General features: G+C 49.7%; 8 protein-coding genes across 8 annotated transcripts in view; 6 read left to right on the top strand and 2 right to left on the bottom strand.

Annotated features, from left to right (window-relative positions):
- Nucleotides 1-258: 258 nt before the first annotated feature.
- PFICI_09276 (Deoxyhypusine synthase) lies at nucleotides 259-1,371 on the top strand (the record flags this gene model as incomplete). The annotated part of the gene is made up of 2 exons (XM_007837857.1): nucleotides 259-1,254; nucleotides 1,306-1,371. 2 exons carry the CDS (start codon nucleotides 259-261, stop codon nucleotides 1,369-1,371), a joined length of 1,062 nt encoding a protein of 353 aa, XP_007836048.1.
- A 1,158-nt stretch (nucleotides 1,372-2,529) lies between these two features.
- On the top strand, nucleotides 2,530-2,941 carry PFICI_09275 (uncharacterized protein; the record flags this gene model as incomplete). Its single annotated transcript, XM_007837856.1, has 2 exons — nucleotides 2,530-2,719; nucleotides 2,808-2,941. The coding sequence occupies 2 exons, from the start codon at nucleotides 2,530-2,532 to the stop codon at nucleotides 2,939-2,941; spliced, it is 324 nt and encodes a 107-aa protein (XP_007836047.1).
- Nucleotides 2,942-3,007: 66 nt separating this feature from the next.
- Nucleotides 3,008-3,637, top strand: PFICI_09274 (uncharacterized protein; the record flags this gene model as incomplete). Its single annotated transcript, XM_007837855.1, has 1 exon — nucleotides 3,008-3,637. The coding sequence occupies one exon, from the start codon at nucleotides 3,008-3,010 to the stop codon at nucleotides 3,635-3,637; it is 630 nt and encodes a 209-aa protein (XP_007836046.1).
- A 1,270-nt stretch (nucleotides 3,638-4,907) lies between these two features.
- On the top strand, nucleotides 4,908-6,527 carry PFICI_09273 (Peptidyl-prolyl isomerase CWC27; the record flags this gene model as incomplete). The annotated part of the gene is made up of 1 exon (XM_007837854.1): nucleotides 4,908-6,527. The coding sequence occupies one exon, from the start codon at nucleotides 4,908-4,910 to the stop codon at nucleotides 6,525-6,527; it is 1,620 nt and encodes a 539-aa protein (XP_007836045.1).
- Nucleotides 6,528-9,597: 3,070 nt separating this feature from the next.
- Nucleotides 9,598-11,861, top strand: PFICI_09272 (uncharacterized protein; the record flags this gene model as incomplete). The annotated part of the gene is made up of 2 exons (XM_007837853.1): nucleotides 9,598-10,079; nucleotides 10,142-11,861. 2 exons carry the CDS (start codon nucleotides 9,598-9,600, stop codon nucleotides 11,859-11,861), a joined length of 2,202 nt encoding a protein of 733 aa, XP_007836044.1.
- Nucleotides 11,862-13,049: 1,188 nt separating this feature from the next.
- PFICI_09271 (uncharacterized protein) lies at nucleotides 13,050-14,403 on the top strand (the record flags this gene model as incomplete). The annotated part of the gene is made up of 3 exons (XM_007837852.1): nucleotides 13,050-13,134; nucleotides 13,207-14,192; nucleotides 14,275-14,403. The coding sequence occupies 3 exons, from the start codon at nucleotides 13,050-13,052 to the stop codon at nucleotides 14,401-14,403; spliced, it is 1,200 nt and encodes a 399-aa protein (XP_007836043.1).
- A 156-nt stretch (nucleotides 14,404-14,559) lies between these two features.
- Nucleotides 14,560-15,018, bottom strand: PFICI_09270 (uncharacterized protein; the record flags this gene model as incomplete). Its single annotated transcript, XM_007837851.1, has 1 exon — nucleotides 14,560-15,018. One exon carries the CDS (start codon nucleotides 15,016-15,018, stop codon nucleotides 14,560-14,562), a length of 459 nt encoding a protein of 152 aa, XP_007836042.1.
- Nucleotides 15,019-16,212: 1,194 nt separating this feature from the next.
- Nucleotides 16,213-17,303, bottom strand: part of PFICI_09269 (uncharacterized protein) — a gene marked incomplete at both ends in the record, with an annotated part of 1,521 nt that continues 430 nt past the window's right edge. Inside the window, 2 exons of the mRNA XM_007837850.1 lie at nucleotides 16,213-16,819; nucleotides 16,888-17,180. Of these exons, the coding sequence (XP_007836041.1) occupies nucleotides 16,213-16,819; nucleotides 16,888-17,180 (900 nt within the window). The remainder of the gene's footprint in view (nucleotides 16,820-16,887; nucleotides 17,181-17,303) is intronic.

The following is a 17,303-nucleotide window of genomic DNA, read 5'->3' as shown; positions in this document are numbered from 1 at the left end:
CCACTCTAGACTTCTTTTATACGCATTCGGCCACACGCAGGTCCAGGGTCTTGCGGAGTCACTATTTTCTAACCTCAAAATCGAGGCGAACAAACAGTTCATTTGAACAAAAAGGGAGAAGAAGAAGAAAATCAATAATCAATCCTTTCAATTCAAGGCTCTTCTTTACAGCCGACTCTCTTTTTCGCAAACAGCCGGATTTACACACAAGTTCAACCCAAGCCACACACGCTTGCAGATCCACGCACGATCAATACCATGGCCTCAGAGAACCCAAATCTGCCACCTTCGGCAGCAACTGAGGCTGTTCTGGTGCCGTCTGATGAACTTCCCAAAGATGCACAAAAGGTCGAAGAGATTGATTTCAATGCATTCAAGGGAAAGCCAATTACCGTGGAAGATATGCTTGAAAACATGAAGCATATGGGTTTCCAAGCAAGCGCAATGGGTGATGCTGTGCGCATTATCAACAACATGCGGGCGTGGCGAGGCCCCGAGGGCGAAAAGACGACTATATTCCTGGGGTATACCTCGAACATGATTTCGTCAGGCCTGCGTGGAGTCTTTCGCTATCTGGTTGAGCACAAGCATGTCGACTGCATTGTCACAACGGCCGGCGGCATCGAGGAGGACTTTATCAAATGTCTCGGAGACACATACATGTCTTCTTTCAGTGCCCCAGGAGCCGAGCTGAGGTCGAAAGGCCTAAACCGTATAGGCAATCTCATGGTGCCAAATGCCAACTACTGTGCTTTTGAAGATTGGGTCATGCCTATCCTGGACAAGATGCTGGAGGAACAGGAGGCAACAAAGGGTACCGATGATGAAATCAACTGGACACCATCCAAGGTGATACACCGACTCGGAAAGGAGATCAATGATGAGCGTTCCGTCTACTACTGGGCCTACAAAAATGACATCCCAGTTTTCTGCCCGGCCTTGACAGATGGCAGTCTCGGCGACATGCTCTACTTCCACACCTACAAGGCCTCCCCACAACATTTCAAGATTGATATTGTCGAGGATATCCGGCGTATCAACACCATCGCCGTGCGCGCAAAACGGACCGGTATGATCATCCTCGGTGGTGGGGTAGTCAAGCACCACATCGCCAACGCCAACTTGATGCGCAACGGTGCCGAGTATGCAGTATACATCAATACTGCTCAGGAATTCGACGGAAGTGATGCGGGTGCGCGACCCGACGAAGCTATATCGTGGGGAAAGATCAAAGTCAACGCAGAATATGTCAAGGTATGTACAGAAACCCATAACCATTGGACAAAGGCAACTCACAAATTTTAGGTCTACCTTGAAGCTTCAGCTTGCTTTCCTATGATAGTGGCTAGCACTTTTGCCAAAGAGAACTAAACAACACCGTTAGTTTAAGGAAAGAAAGGACCATTCTGGCTGATTGAACACGCAGCCGGGAATCTTGATGGTGACTCATGAATCAAGATTTGCTAGTATCCCAACCATAATACGGTCCACAGCATTACAGATAGAGGCTTCAACTCCGCAGAAATGGATCACTTCAGCATCGCCACCAAGTTTCACTGGTACCTCATGTTGCATGGATACCTTGAAGAGCAAATGATTAGTAATGAATGAATGCCTTCAACAACTTGTAAAATTTACTACATTTGGATGATTCGTACAACAGCTCACATGCGGTTTGGTCGATGTGGATGATTGCCACCTCTCCGGGGATTATTGAATTTGTAAACCTTCGTGAACAAGAAAATCTAGTCCAACTGCTAATTTTCATAGGACATAGCTTTTTCTACAAATCTGGCCTTCAGAGGTCATGGGTGAGACTGGACTGCCAAGGTTGCGTTCATATTCTTCTCGTAAAGGTTTTGGATGACCCAAAAGGTTTCCAGAACGTATCGTAGGGTACCTTGCTATTGTGCCCAAAGATGCAGACCAGATGCCCGTACAGAGACGCCCATATCCAGCGCCAGTCCAAATCATGGGACTACTTTTTTTTTTTTTTTTTTTTTTTTAGCGCAGCCTTGAAGTGGCCAGTTGTGATGTTCATTGAGCCTTCCCAGTGACTCTGGTTTCGGCATAGAAAATACAGATTAGACGATTCCAACTACTTCATCAGTGTTGACTCGCGCGACTTCCTCGACGGAGTTGCGTGATTGGCAATCGAAAAGCCCAAGCTCCAACTTCAAACCACTTCCCCCCAGCGATGTCTTCACTACTAGGAAAAGAAAACCAGCAACAACTCTCGTTGTATTCTGTATTTTTTTCCTTCCCGCAAAGCTTTGACTTTCGGTCATTTCACCTTGAAGTGGCGAGGCAAGATCTTAATTTTGGACAGCAAAACTCAACAAACCTTCATGTCGGTGCCACAGAACTAGAGCAATCAGCAGGCATATAAGTATCTCAACCACCCCTCTGTTTTCTCGAATTCGACCCAGATCATCTTCCAAAGCCATATATCTCAAGAACAGACAGACAAAACATAACCTTAACAACAATTTTGAGGTCGTGAAAAACAATCGCCGTTTACTTCACAAGATGTCGTACCAACCCCAGGAGCCCACGGAGGAGAACGGTGGCAAAGGAAAGGACAGAGTTAGGGGACCAATCATTCAGGGAAAGCGGTACGCACTCCCACCGGATCCGCATATGCCAGAACGTCGGCAGTATGCCGACCGCTCCAATACCACTCTACTCAGTAAGACAGAAATGGCTGCCAAGTCTAAACGTGAGTTTTTTTCATTTCCTAGGGAAAAAGCTTTCCTCATGATAGTGTGACAACCTTGATGAGAAACTCAATTAACAAAATAAAAAAGAGATGGACAGTCATCCTTCGGCCAAATCATTTCGCATAAAGGCAGCCGAAGCAGCTGCCAAATCCAAGCCGGCGCCTGGCCGCATGCGGAGCGAGGAAGACCCGGCTGTTCGGAAGAAAGATGAAGCAATGTGAAAAGCCATCGGATATCCAGATGGGCCTCCCGGGGCAGAGAAAATAGACGATTATATGCAGAAATCCATGGCATATCTCTTGGGTAGGTATAAACAACCGCTGTATGGCCTGATGTCAACATATCAGTCGGCACAGGCTGCAGATAATGCACAAGAACACAAGCAGGAAGCTCCTGCCGGCATGAGTACACAACCTGGCTCACCACATGGTTCTCACGATCGAGCGGACAAGGATTCACCAAACCAAATCCATAGGAAGCAAACATCGTCTAATGGCCCTGTGTCTGCAAAGGGCAAACACAAGCCCATGCAGGAGAGACCTGCCGATACCGTCCAACAAGAGACGTTCACCTTTTCCCCCAGTCTTGAAAATCACACCCGCAGGACATCTGGTAACAAGGTCATGGGACTGGAACGTAAACCAGATGAGACCTCAGATGATACCTATCAGCCACGCAAGCCCGCCCGCCGGCTGTCTCGTAAGGACGTCATGGAGATGAACGGTGGTCCGCAAGAGACTTCAGATTCAAGCGTGGATAACGGCGGATTCGTCTCTGAGAGCTCGGATAACATTGAACCCCGTAAGGCTCGTCGGAAACGCAAGATGGAGACTAAGATTCAAGACCACTGTACCCCGGGAACGTCTGAACAAGAATCCCTCCCAGAAAAAAGACCCTCAAAATTCCGTAAAACATGAGACAATCAGAATGAGCATTAGAATTTCAGGAATAGGACGTGGGGTTTAGAGCTGGACACTGTTGACACTATTGGATGTCTTCTCTTTCTTTCTTCCTTTCTTTCCTCTTTCTCCCTTTCGTACTGATGCAAGTCTATAATATTTAGCATGGCACACGGAGCAGGGCGAGAGAAAAGAAATCGATTTGTTAAGACGCTCTTATTTCGTATGACATCAGGCTTTCACGTCATTTGTTCGGCTGCTTGTTGTGTTTTTTTTATGGTAATATACATTATTGCGTCTTTGGTTGACAATACCTTTCGAGACTTCAATGTTGACTGTGTCTGCCATTACACACACTGACGCCTCTCAACGCCAAGATAAATGGTATCCCAGCCGTATCAAGCTGCTCAGAAGGTAGATAGATGTCTTGGGTCGCTGCAAGACGCTGCAAGACGCTGCTAGCAGATGGGCATTCAGCGACTGGTTTGTTAAGTTTGACGTCTTCAAAAGTTCAGCGATATACTACGATACCTACCTTGGTCCAACATTGCATTAAAGTGATTACATAAGGCAGTTGGTAAAGGGCTCCCAATACATCGACGGGGCCCCGTTGATTTAATATCGACGGACCCGTCGATATTATGTAAGCATGCCCTGCGCGCTGGCACCAGCATTAAAAAAATAAAAGTAATTTAAACCATTTTCGCGTTATAATTATTTTCGCATTGCATTTATTTGCGTATTACAAATCTTTTCCTTTTCGCATTATAATTATTTTATGATTATTATTTATGGCTATTAAAAAAGAAACGCTAAAACTAATAATAAAGGCACAAATTCCTATCGCTAATATGCATAACGCTATCGAGCGCTGTAAAAAATGGCAGAACGCTGTAGAGCGCTGTAAAAAGTGGCATAACGCTGTAAAAGGACGCTTATATAATATCGACGGGTCCGTCGATGTATTGGGAGCCTTGGTAAAGGTGATGATAAGATAAGAAGCAGCTGTTCAGCTACGCAACTGAAAAGGTTTGGTTTGGGTTGCGTCACGTCACTTCGTGGAACCCTGCAAGTACTCAGGTACTAACTAAAAGCCCGGGCCCAGTAAATAATTCAGAGAACCTAAGTTGGAGCTTCTGCAAATGTCCCGCCTACGTTAATTCTGGAAAGCTATCTTGTCTCGCATCCATTCCGCACTCAGGACGAGCAAAATCGCATCTCTCTGCTTACATCTGGGTCGCCTGAACAAGGCGGCCGCATTTCGGCAAAGCAAGGAAACCTGCCCACAATGTCGTCGATATACAATCTCGAGCCGCAGCCGACTGCGTCCGTCATCATTCACACGACGCAAGGCGACCTGTCCGTGGAGCTTTTTGCAAAGCAGACCCCCCTGACATCGCGCAACTTTTTACAGCTTGCCCTCGACGGCTACTACAATAACACGGTTTTCCACCGACTGGTGCCGGGCTTTATCCTGCAGGGAGGCGATCCAACGGGCACCGGCAATGGCGGAGAATCAATCTACGACGGTGGCGCCTTGGACGGCGAGCTGGACCCGTGGCCGGCGGACCAGCGCCGCGGAAAGAATGCAGGACCCATGGGCGTCAACTTCAAAGACGAGTTTCATTCCCGGCTAAAGTTCAATCGCAGAGGTCTGTTGGGCATGGCGAACGAGGGCAGGCCTGACTCGAACGGAAGCCAATTCTTCTTTACACTGGATAAGGCGGACGAGCTCAACAATAAGAATACAGTATTTGGCAGGATAGTGGGCGACACGATATATAACCTCGCGCGCATAGGCGAGTCCGAGGTGGCAGAGGGGAGCGAACGGCCCCTATACCCGATCAAGATTACGAGCATCGAGATTCTAGTCAACCCGTTCGAGGACATGAAGAAGAGGGAACGCATCGCCACGCAGCAAAATCAAGCCCCAAACACCGCTGTCAAGAAAGAGAAGAAGAAGCCAAAGGGCGGCAAGAAGCTGCTCAGCTTTGGTGATGACGAAGCTGACGGTGAAGCTGCACCCGTGATCAAGAAGGCCAAGTTTGACACGCGAATAGTCATGGACATTGATGAAGAAGATGAAGCACCAAAACCGAAACCGGCCAAAAAGAAGAATGAAGATTCCTCTGTCAAGACGATACCCGTTCGAGAGGCACCGCCTGAACCTTCGAAACCGAGATCGCCTTCGCCGCCCCCGAAGCGAGAAACTACAAAAGTCAAGTACGAAGATATTGCGTCTCCTGAGCCCGAGCTACCAAAGAAGCAGTCTGCATTGGAACGAGCCAATGCAGAGATTGCAGCCCTGAAGGCGTCCATGAGGAGAGATGCACAGGTTGAACCCGTCAAGGAAGCCAAGAAAACGGGCATTGAACAATTCATACCAGAGACGGCAACAAGAGGCAGGAAAAGGAGGCGCGGTGGTGCTGACGACTCAATCTCGACTCCCGAATACTCACAGTTTGAGAGCTTCAAGGCCAGACTACAACAAGCTGCACCACCGACCACTGTACCAAAGGTCGAGATCAAGGAAGGTGTGGAGGAAGCCAATGTAGCGTCCGGGAACCAGGATGAGGAGGCAGAACTGTGCGATCTACATTTCATTGCAAACTGCCAGAGCTGCAAGTCCTGGGCAGAAGCCGAGAAGGAAGCAGAGAGCGATGATGAGGGTTGGATGGGGCACGCCTTGAGTTTTGCTGCTGATAAGCTGGGCAAGGACCTGAGCTATCGGAAGAAGGCTGAGGAGGAGCTCGTGGTGATAGACCCTAGGGACAAGGCTCGGACGCTCAAGGAAGAAAAAAGAGCCAAGGCTGATGCGCGAGCTGGGGGCAGCAGTCGTGAATGGGATCAAGCTAGGAATGCAAAGCTGGCGAGACAGAGTGCCCTCGCTGGCAGGGGTGCCCGGTAAAGCAGCATTCCACAATAACGAATCTATACTCATGATACCCTTGCACAATTATTCCGTGAAGCTCGTCGCTGTTTGGTGAGATCCCACGTGCATTCCTAATTTGTGAGTTGTACGCCGCCGCGTAGAGACTCATGGTTGACCAAAAACACCGATGCACACTCAGTATAATCGATCTCGACAAGTCCCCACTTGCCTCATTTCCGTTCTGATCGGCGATGGGTCTTCCGTACGGGCGGGGCTCTTACACGAAACTCAGCACGCTCACCTGCAGATAGAAAGTCAAATGGAAGGACATTCCTATAAAGCCCACCTTGTGAAGCCATTCACAATTTCGAGCTCAGATCCACCCCGGAGGATAGCTCCGGCCGTGGTGTTCAAGTTGGGAGGTTTTATTCGGTCTCGTAATCATGCTCGGCCCATGCTCGTCCCACTGGCAGAGCCAAAGTCCAGCTCCCGTTGACTGATGAATCATGAGTTCTAATGTTTGCTTACTTGCAGTATATATGCTGGATTTGTATCTTATCTTCGGATATGGAGATGATTTACCAATGGATATAACGTGTCAAAAGAGAGCCGGTCGTCGAGCGACCAGCAAGCAGTACGAATTGGGAGACTACGACGATGAAAAATGCGTCCAACGGGTCAAAGTGAACCAGCCAGTGGGTATTTTAGTACTGGCTACCTTTAGTATAAAAATCCGGGGTCCTCGACTAAAGGCCCACGGATGCTACGGGCACTCTATTGATGAGCAGCCATTCCATTGGATTCATACCTAACCCAGATCATAAAAAGTACTGCACTCAAACGGCAATAACATTACTCAGTGACCCCTGCAGAACAACAACCTGCGGACTCATGCCGCAGGCCCCTGCTTGCATATTTTTCTCTCTCTCTTCCAACTTTGACCCAGCATCAAACTCACAAGAGCAGCGAGAGCTTCTCCGGTGCTTTAGCTCCGGGCGTAGTATTCGAGTCTCTGTGCGCCGTTTTCTGCCAAGACCTGAAATGGCTTCATTGTAACTACCGCTACTCTAGAGAAGGGACCAAATCCACAGATGAGATCCTTGTAGGTCTGGACCAAAACTTCCAGATGCTCCCAAAAGCTCACAAGTTGGCGCATAATGCTTTGCTTCTAGACTCATGTGAAGAGCAGATCCCGGAGCTTCTGGACGGAATATATAATGAGGGGGAACTACCTAGCCTCAGATATCAAAGTTGTAGATTATAGATCTTTGCTCTCCAAACTTCCCAAGCCATCTTATACATCTCTCTCTGCCGGCATACGGACCATACACCCTTTCACGAGTCAACCATACATACATTATTACTTTTTTCTTGAATATCAAGATTCAAACCCCCTTGTTGCGGTGCGTCTCCGAGAACAACAGCAGGTTATGATTGGCAGTTGAGCTCTCTCTGCATAAAAAGGCTTGGCATTTTTGGTGACACCATAGTATCCACCCCACCGCACGCCATTTGGTGAGCAGAGCTTCATTCGCCCAGTCGGAAGAGAGCATTTTTGGCACTCAAAATTTTGACCCCCCGAAGCCAACAAAGACTCGGTTGAGCAAGACAAGACAGGAGATTTATTTTGATTATCTCCCCTCTCTTCTCTCCTGTCGGTCGGTTATCGCCTAGTCCGTGTGATCCGGTACGTCCCAAAAGAATACATATTGCTGGACTTGACCAGACGCACTGCAAACACGCAGCAGCCGTTCCAGGTGCCCAGTTCAGTACGTATCGCGTTGTCGTGTCCCGTCCCCAGGCACCACTCGGGCGCTTTAATCAATCGAGTCAGCCCAGCACCTGAACTGAACACCCCCCGCGCCTGCGCTTGTCCAATTAGGCCCCAGCGTGTCAAAAGTATCCTTTCCCATTGACGACAAGCCTTGTCGCCCTAGAAAAAAGCAGTTAGGAAAGCGCCCGCCCGCGACCTAGGTACAGCGAAGTTTTGCGACCCGGTCCTTGCGGGGAGAAAACAACAACGTGCGGGTCTCCCTCTTCTTTTTTGGTCAGTCCTTTTAGCGTCTGTCTGTCTCTGTCTCTCAGAAACACAACTTCCCAAAATCTTTGCTGCCCACCACGCGGCAGCTTCCCCCGAGAGACATAATCTCAGCTGTCTCTCTTGTCTCTTGCATCCTTTGCTTCTCCTTCTTCTCTGCCTTGGGACTCAGAGAGAGAGAAGGAAAAGAGCGCATCAGTCTCTCAGACACCCCTCCAAGAATTGATTCACTTGACACATTTGCTTGAAGCCCGCCCGCAGTGGATGCTCATTATATAGCGGCAAGCAGAACGCAACGTGGGGTTGATTTGCTGGACTCTCTCGACGAACGACAGCTGGAACCCACCATCAACATCCAATTGTAATTTTGTGACGCTGCAAGTCGGGACGAGATAATTGAGAAGAGAAGAAAATATAAAACAGAAGCAATAAGACGGACCCAAACGAGTTACAGAAGGTTTGCGGGCATTCCATCCCTGGGCACAGTTGAGCGAACTCAAAAAAAATTTCCCCGTTCAGAGAGGGACGCCGCCCTTCCCCCAGATCCTTCCTGTGCGCATTTTGCGACTGCAACCCAATTGGCCAGCACCACGGAGCCCTTGACGCCTGGCCCAGGAATAACCTCGTGTCGCACAGCAAACTGCATATCTCATCCCGTCAGTCTGCCTCACTGGAGCCTCGTGGCAGCTCGGTGCGCGCAACGCGACAAGACCGCCCCGTTCTCCTCAATCTCTTCATTCTCGACAAGTTTCTTGTCTTTCCGACTACGTCACTGTCGCCGCGACCACACGCTATCTGATCGTTGCAAGCCGGCCGACGGCATCACAATTTTCGCCTGACCCGTCAAGCTGGTCCGCCCGGTCACCCAAGCCGCCCCGCGTTGAGCTGGCTGCTGCAATCCTCGAGTCGACACTGTCATACCCGATTCAACTGGAAGATCGCCCAGGCGGTCGTGGATTATTGAAGGAAAAGACACCACCACAGCACCCAGAAGCCGGTCCTATGATTCATCACGAGCCACTCTATCAATTTCCATATATGCAGTCACCCCAGACTGTACATCAGTCCATGTCGTCGCCCACAAATCCATCGAGGAAACGACGAGCACCCGGAAGCGAACCCGCATCGATGCAGACAGCATACTTTCCTCCACCACCACCTTCCGCCATCCCAGATCAGTCCTCAACGTGGACAGCTAACAACGCCAACTTCATGGAGAACTCAACGAACCCAAACCCATACGGCATGGTGTCGTCACCGCACCAGGCGCAGTTCACCCAGCAGGGTGTGCCCATAGCTACGCCGTCAACTGCACTGGCGCGGAGAGGCATGAACAACCAGCTGGTGGCAGCCAACAGATCGTACACACCGCAACAGAACGAGTTGTGGGCCAACTTCACAGATGATAGCCTCGTGCCGCAATCAAACGGTGGCAACGCTCAAGACGAGCATGACAACGTGGAGTTGCTAGAAGAGAAGGCCCAAAAGGCCAAGAGAGAAGCACAAGCCAAGCGAAAGCAGATTCCACCTTTTGTGCAGAAGCTAAACAGGTTTGTGGCCTCTGCAAAACAGCCCCATCTATCCAGAACTTTTGATTACTGACTATACTTAGCTTCCTCGAGAGTTCGAAGAACACCGAGCTGATCCGCTGGTCAGAGAAGGGCGACTCCTTCATTGTACTGGATGAAGATGAATTTGCCAAGACTCTTATTCCAGAGCTTTTCAAGCACAACAACTATGCCTCATTTGTGCGACAGCTGAATATGTACGGCTTCCACAAAAAGGTGGGGTTATCGGACAACTCTATGAAGGCGAGTGAGCGAAAGAACAAGAGCCCAAGTGAATACTACAACCCATACTTCCGACGCGGCCACCCCAACCTTTTGTGGCTAATCAACAAGCCCAAGAGTGGCGCATCCAAGAAGAAGGGCAAGCGAGTTGATGAGGCGGATGGTGACAGCGAGGAGGACATCATTGAGGATGGTGCATTTGGACCCAACTACCCGCAGCCCAACATTGCAGCAACTCGCGCACTGCCAGCTCCCGAAACTGGTACATTATCCAAAAAGGACTTGACAGTAGTACGAGACCAGATGGCGGACTTGCAAGGCCAGCAGCGCGCTATACATGACGCTATAGCCCGGTTACGCCGCGAACATGTTCAGCTTGTCAACCAAGCTAGGCAGTTCCAAGACCAACACAACCGACACGAGCAGTCCATTAATGCTATACTCTCATTCTTGGCCAATGTTTTCAAGGGGAAGATTGATCCCAATGGAGAAGTCTTCAACATCAATGATCTCTTCAATGGCATCATGTCCAATGGCCAAATACCACAAAATCAACAAAGTGGAACCGTGGTTGATCTAGGCGACTGGGATCAACAACAGTCTCGCGTTGCGCAAGACTTGACTTCACCTCCAAAGAGACAACAACGCCTTTTGCCGCCGGCCCCCCCTGAAATGGCCATCAAGCGCTCGGCATCTGCGAGTTCTGTTCCAACCCGCACACCGACGCCATTTGGCCACAACCAACCGCAGATGGGTACGGTCACGGAGCTTTTTGACAGTCCCAGCGACTCGGCGCCTACACCATCAAGCATCTTGGACGAGCTCAACACTAACCCTCAGGAAGGTATGATGAAGCTCATGCAGGATGTGAACTCGAATGTTGGTGGTGGCAACCCTAGACAATCCCCCAATGTCGGTAATGTGCCCCTCATGGGCAATGATCAACGAAGTCGTATGCTCCATGCCTTGGCGACACACGGCAACGGCTCCGCTACCGCTCCTCCAGCAATCAGCTTCAGCGCTCCAGCACCCGAACCCGCAGTGGCGGCACCGGTTCCGGTGAATCACACGTCCTTCTCGCCCATCATGGGCTCATCGATACCACCGCCTTCAATGACCAGGATATCCCAGACACAAGAGGAGATTGAGCAACTGCAAAAACTGCAACTCGAGCAAAGCCATAAACTGGATGAGCTCACCAGTCTGCTTGGTCACTACAGCCCTTCTGGCAGAATTCCGGGGCTGGAGGAGAACGGGCAATACTTTGATGACAACATTGATTTTGGCCAGTACCTGGACTCGAATGCATATAACCAAGACGGTCTACCCAGCGAATTTGATTTCGGTTCAAACCACTTTGACAATTCGAACCTCGACAATGTTAACACGGACAATCTCTTTGTGAACAATGGTGCCGGCAGGGCCGTGGGGTCAAACACCCCCAGCCATAATTCTGCCAGCCCCAGTGGGACGGAGGAGATCCCAAGAGACGACCTGGAAGATAGTCCCGGTCGTGCCAGCAAAAGACAACGAAAAGACTAGTAGTCACGTGGAAAGTATGTTGGATGTCTAGAAGAGTTGGCCTGTGCCCCGGGCCCGGAATGGAGTGGATTTTTTTAAAGCGTGATGATTCAATAAAGTCAGTTGTGGACATTCATTTCTCGGGTACCGGTTTATCTGGAGTTGAATGGCCTTTGGGAATAGAGCACAAGGGATGTGCGTTTTTATGCTTGAAAGAAGGCCAACATATTGATGATGACACATTCATAGTGCGCAGGACCAGACGGTATAACACGATCGCTAGACTGGCCTGACAATGGCCCAATTGATAACTCTGACGACAGTGCAAGCTCTGTCAATAGCAAAACTTTGGGACCTATTTCAAACTTGTGAAGCCAGTGTGATAAGAGTCGGCTGACAGCGGCACCATGAACAGAGTCAAGGAGATAGACAAGCATCAAGAATCTGAAAATGTGTATTTGATTTGGTATATTTGGCGCTGGGCAACAAAATACTATGCTCGGTAGTGATTTGTAATGTGTCAAGAGATGCTCCACCTTGATTATAGTAGTATAGCTGAGCTGTGGGGTTTATAGACTAGGAAATGGCCGGTGGATTTTGCTGAAGATTTGCTTATGGCTACTGTGCGATTAATGATTCGTGTACTTGCCTCGTATAATCCCGGCCTATTGTGGAAGTTGTCCAGGACTTTTCATGTCGGGATAAAATCATTCATATTCATAAGCTTGGCCAGTCGCACCGACTAAAAGTTCTGTAATCTGTTTCCAATGTCAGGTCCACAATATAAGGATCCGAGCATGGATTAATGCAAGGGTTTTGATGCTCCGCTTGAAGATTGCCTCCGGGAACCGGGACCGGAACCTTTTTACATCCGGCCCTGGATATGGACTTTGCTCACGTTTCTATTGACAAAGGTAAGCAATCATTGACAGGCGTGCAAGGGCTTCTCTGTTGCGGCGGCAAAACAACTATATGCCATGATATCTATCCATCACATAATCAGTATGAAATAGTCAGCAGCCGATCAATCTAGCAATATCTATGTAAAGTGTCGAGAGGCTGGCTGATGGTGGAAGCTGATGGCGCTCTTCACAGAATGTCTATAAGAAGGGAGCATTTCCTGGCACGTTCTCGTCTTGAATGAAACCAGTCAATACGACAAGCCTTTTGTACGAATAACAAACAGTCTTTTATTCAAGCGCATTCAAAATGTCTTCTTTTGAAAGATTCCTCGAGAAGGCCATTGCCGATCAAGACATTCACGGGGCTGCGATGGTGGCCAAGAACAAGTCGGGTCAGTACCCGTTCTCATGAGCAGCCCAAAAGTCCTCACATTGCTAATGGTGCTCTTGGATTGACCAAACAGGCACGCTCAATTACAGCAAGTCCGTCGGCTTACAATCGCCGCTCACGGATCCCAGCACGCCCTACAGCCCGTCCACCATCCAGGAGCTCGCGTCCATGACCAAGCTGCTCACCACCATTGCTGCGCTGCAGCTCGTGGAGCGCGGGCTGGTGACGCTCGACGAGGATGTTGCAGCCAGTCTGCCCTCTTTGGCGTCGCAGCGCATCCTCAAGGGCTACGATGATTATGATGAAAGCAACGGCGGGCGGCCTCTACTTGAACCACGCCGCAATCCCATCACTCTCCGCCAACTCCTCACCCACAGCGCCGGCGCCGGCTACACGTTTGTTCCCGGTTCGCCGCTGAAACGGTACCAGACCAAAGTCCTAGGTCGACCGTTGGTGCAGGGCGCCACCATTGACGAGCGCTTTGATCAGCCGCTCCTGTACGAGCCCGGCGAGGGCTGGGCGTACAGCTCATCCATTGACCGCGCAGGCCAGCTCGTCGAAAAGATATCGGGCACGACGCTAGAGGCATACTTTCAGACGCACATTTTCGCGCCCCTGGGGATCCGCACCGGAACATTCTGGCCCGACCCCAGCCTCGACGACCGACGATCCGCCGTGTCATTTCGGGACGCGGAGACGGGCCGCGCGGTGCAGAGGCCCGGCGCCACGACGCTGGTCAGCGGGACCGTCGAGTGCTTTGGCGGCCAGGGTGTGCACATGTCGACCGAGGACTATATGCGGGTGCTCGCGTCGCTGCTGCACGACGACGGCGCGCTGCTGCGGCCGGACACGGCGGCGCTCATGTTTACGCCGCAGCTCAGTCGGCCGTCCAAACGGGCTCTGCTCGAGGCCATGGAGGACCCGAGCTGGGCGGTTGGGCATTTTCCTCTCACTGGCGAGTATGATTGGGGCCTTGGCGGGATTCTGGTCGACGGGCACAGTCACGAGTTTAGGAAAAAGGGGGCGTTGATGTGGGGAGGTGCTGCCAACTTGACTTGGGTGAGTCTTTTTCTGCTGCCGTGTGGTTTCTTTAAACGTCTTGTATTTGCAAAATTGTTTACTGATCCGAGACCTGCCACAGTTCATCGACAGAGAAGCGGGTGTATGCGGTGTCTTTGGCACTCAGCTTTACCCTCCCGGAGATTCCAAGGTCAATAAACTCCACGAGGCTTTTGAGAAGGAGGTGTACGAGCTTGGGGCGACACGATAAGTCGTGATGGTTGGTATAGGTATACAGAGTGTACCAATTGCATTATTTTGATTATTTAAACTTAGTCGGCATTTGGGTTATAGAAGGGTTTCATTGTATAGACGTCCGTAACATATAGATTATCGCATTTTTACTTCCATCTACCAGAACTTCTATTTAATCCAACAAAGCCAAACTCGACAAGCCTTCCAATGCCTCCCAAAGCTCCTTGTCCTCTTCACTTAGCACTCCGCTTACCTCTTTGATAAAGATGACATCCTCCCAGTCACGCTCTGCCAATTCAAGTAGCATTGCCCTCAACTGACCCGTGTCAAGCTCATCAATCCGGAGCTGATCCTCTAAAGGGGTGTCGAGGTGTTTGTGATCTGCCTGGGGTGGCGACCGGCGCCCCTTATGCCGATGCAGATGCATCTCATAAAAGTCCATATCCCAGTCCAGACCAAGATGATCGGCATAGTGCTGGAACATGACAAAGAGATCGGCAGGGTAAATAATGTGGGCAATCATGACTGGGGAGCTGGTAAATGCGTGGTCGAACTTATGCACGACGCCTTGGTGCTCTATCCAGACGTGGAGCGTTCGTCTCATGAAGAGACTGTGGGTGTGTTGTTGCATTGTCAGTCTTTTCTTCTTGTTGCAGACTGGTGTTACCTGGTATAATTGTTTGCGTTTTCGAAAATTGGGATAAGTCATAATTTCTGACGCCCGGCCCACAAGTCTTTTGATATATATAAAAGTAGAGAGAGACGACTCAGCGTTGGCAATGACTAGAATCACATGAATGCATCAGGTTTTACTTTTGGTCGCCTGGGGGAGACAAGTGTTATTATGAAGCAGGTAATACCATTGTCATTTCATGTGAACAAGGGAATTGACTGGCAGACAAGGATTGCATTGTCTCGAAAGATCCTGTGCATCTGAAAGGTGTTTTGACTGGCACCAACGAAGAACAACTCGGATTTGCACTCATTCATCAATGCTTGGTTTGGGAACTGGACAGAGACTATCTGCACAAAGTGAGGGCACTACTTCAACCCTCCAATCCGCGTAAGCGAAACTCATGAAATGATCCATATGAACAATGCTTGCGGTGATATCAAATGTGTCACCGTTGCCGTCATGTCAAATCTGCACTTCTCCAGGCCGAGCGGCTCTGCACATGAAGACCCGCAAAGCTTTGACATGGTACGAACACAGTGGTATGGTAGTGCCATATAGTAGACGCGAACGTTAACTACCATGACCGTGTAATGTCTGTTATTATTCATCTACTCCACAGTTAGCATTTTTCGTTGTAAGACATAATTTGATTAACGTCTTAGGAGTTGCGGGTGACTCTGACACACACACTGGGGCGGCCTATGCATCATATGTCTCTGTTCCCTGGGTTGCATTGTCTTTCGACTGAACTCGCCATATGTATCTTGAAAGATTGATAAATCGTGAGCAGGCCATGCTCAAGCTCTATTGCTAGACTAGATGGTCGAGTTGTTACAAGGGTATCGGACTGATTTGCCGGTGATCCGTCGTCGATTTATGGCTGTTGAAATATATGCTATATATCTTGTTCAAATCAAACAACACATTGATGGGTATGTATATGCTTCTCGGGAGGATTCTAGATAATATCCTTTTAATTAATATTTGGGGTATCAAATAATCGTATCTCATGAAACGCCATTTCCCTAGAAATCTCTTTGCTACGCAGCTTCAGATTGGCTGTTGACTTGTTCTTTTTCTTGCAAACGCTCATTACATAGTGTTTCTGGAACGTATTCCCGTGAGCTCTACTTCCAAACCGCCGAGAAGCTATCTCTTGCGCATTTGGTTTTGGCCTCCCCAAAAGGGATTCGGTTGAAAGGGGTGGAGCTCGTTCTCATCAGTGCCCAACAATTTGGTCCTATCGCCTTCATCCGGCACTGGCGGTGCACAGCGCACTTCACCTCGAAGGATTTCTATGACAGAGATGAGTGGCAGAATGAGTAGAGTCAGCGAAAGTAGGGTTCCAAAACTCCACGACTTTTCTCCTTCATCAGCCAGGGGTACAGACGGCGAGCCAAAGGCCTGGGACAAGGTTATCACCCGCACCGTAGCGCCAACGGCGCTGGCAGTCATAAGTACCAGTCCCATAATTTGCGTGATGCGATAAAACTTCTGGTCCCGCGAGTGAAGGTACCACGTGGCCATCCCGAAGATGATAGCATTAATGGCAATAACGGCAATGGTACCGAAGTACGACAGCGATTTACTAGCTCCGGAGCTGGACGTCTTGACGGCATCGGAATCCCACACACAGGCAATGGGCAAGGTCGACTCGGTCAGGCCGTTTTCTACGGCCTTGAGAATAATGCCTCCGTAGACGGAACTTAGTGCCAGGCTGACAAACATGAGAAACTGTCGCAGCCAGCGCAGAACCCTGGAGAAGGCGATGTAGGTCAGCATATCTGCGTGGGTTACACAGGTAGTAGTAGTGAATGAACCCACCAGTCACGGCGAAAGTCGTGGACGAGAGCCAAAAGAGTGGCATTGTGAACCGCCATGGCTAGAAGCGAGAGCATCCATATGATGAAGAAATGGTACGGGATCATGATGTGCATCTTGACCAGCCCTACAGATTGAATGCCGATACCAGTCAAAATCTGCTGATCCGAATATGCGTTGAGAAGCTTGCGCCGGACCACCGAAGGTTTGCTCTGTTTGTAATATTGTTCCTGGATGATGAGCGAGGCGGATATGACGATAGCAATAACAGCCGTGAAGATGAAACTGAGGAGGACCTGCAGTGGACAATATCAGTGATGAGCTCCTGCCATGCCAATGCAAAGAAGACGTCAACATCAAGATCGCAAGGCTGTACAGAGGTCGCTACCAAAAATCATCAGCCGCCTGGCCACCAATCT

The sequence above is a fragment of the Pestalotiopsis fici genome (assembly GCF_000516985.1).
Source record: "Pestalotiopsis fici W106-1 unplaced genomic scaffold PFICI_Scf_6, whole genome shotgun sequence".
In the NCBI taxonomy this organism is placed as follows: Eukaryota; Fungi; Ascomycota; class Sordariomycetes; order Amphisphaeriales; family Sporocadaceae; genus Pestalotiopsis; species Pestalotiopsis fici.
Note: the sequence above shows the minus strand (reverse complement) of the source record. Positions and strands in the feature narration are given on the sequence as shown.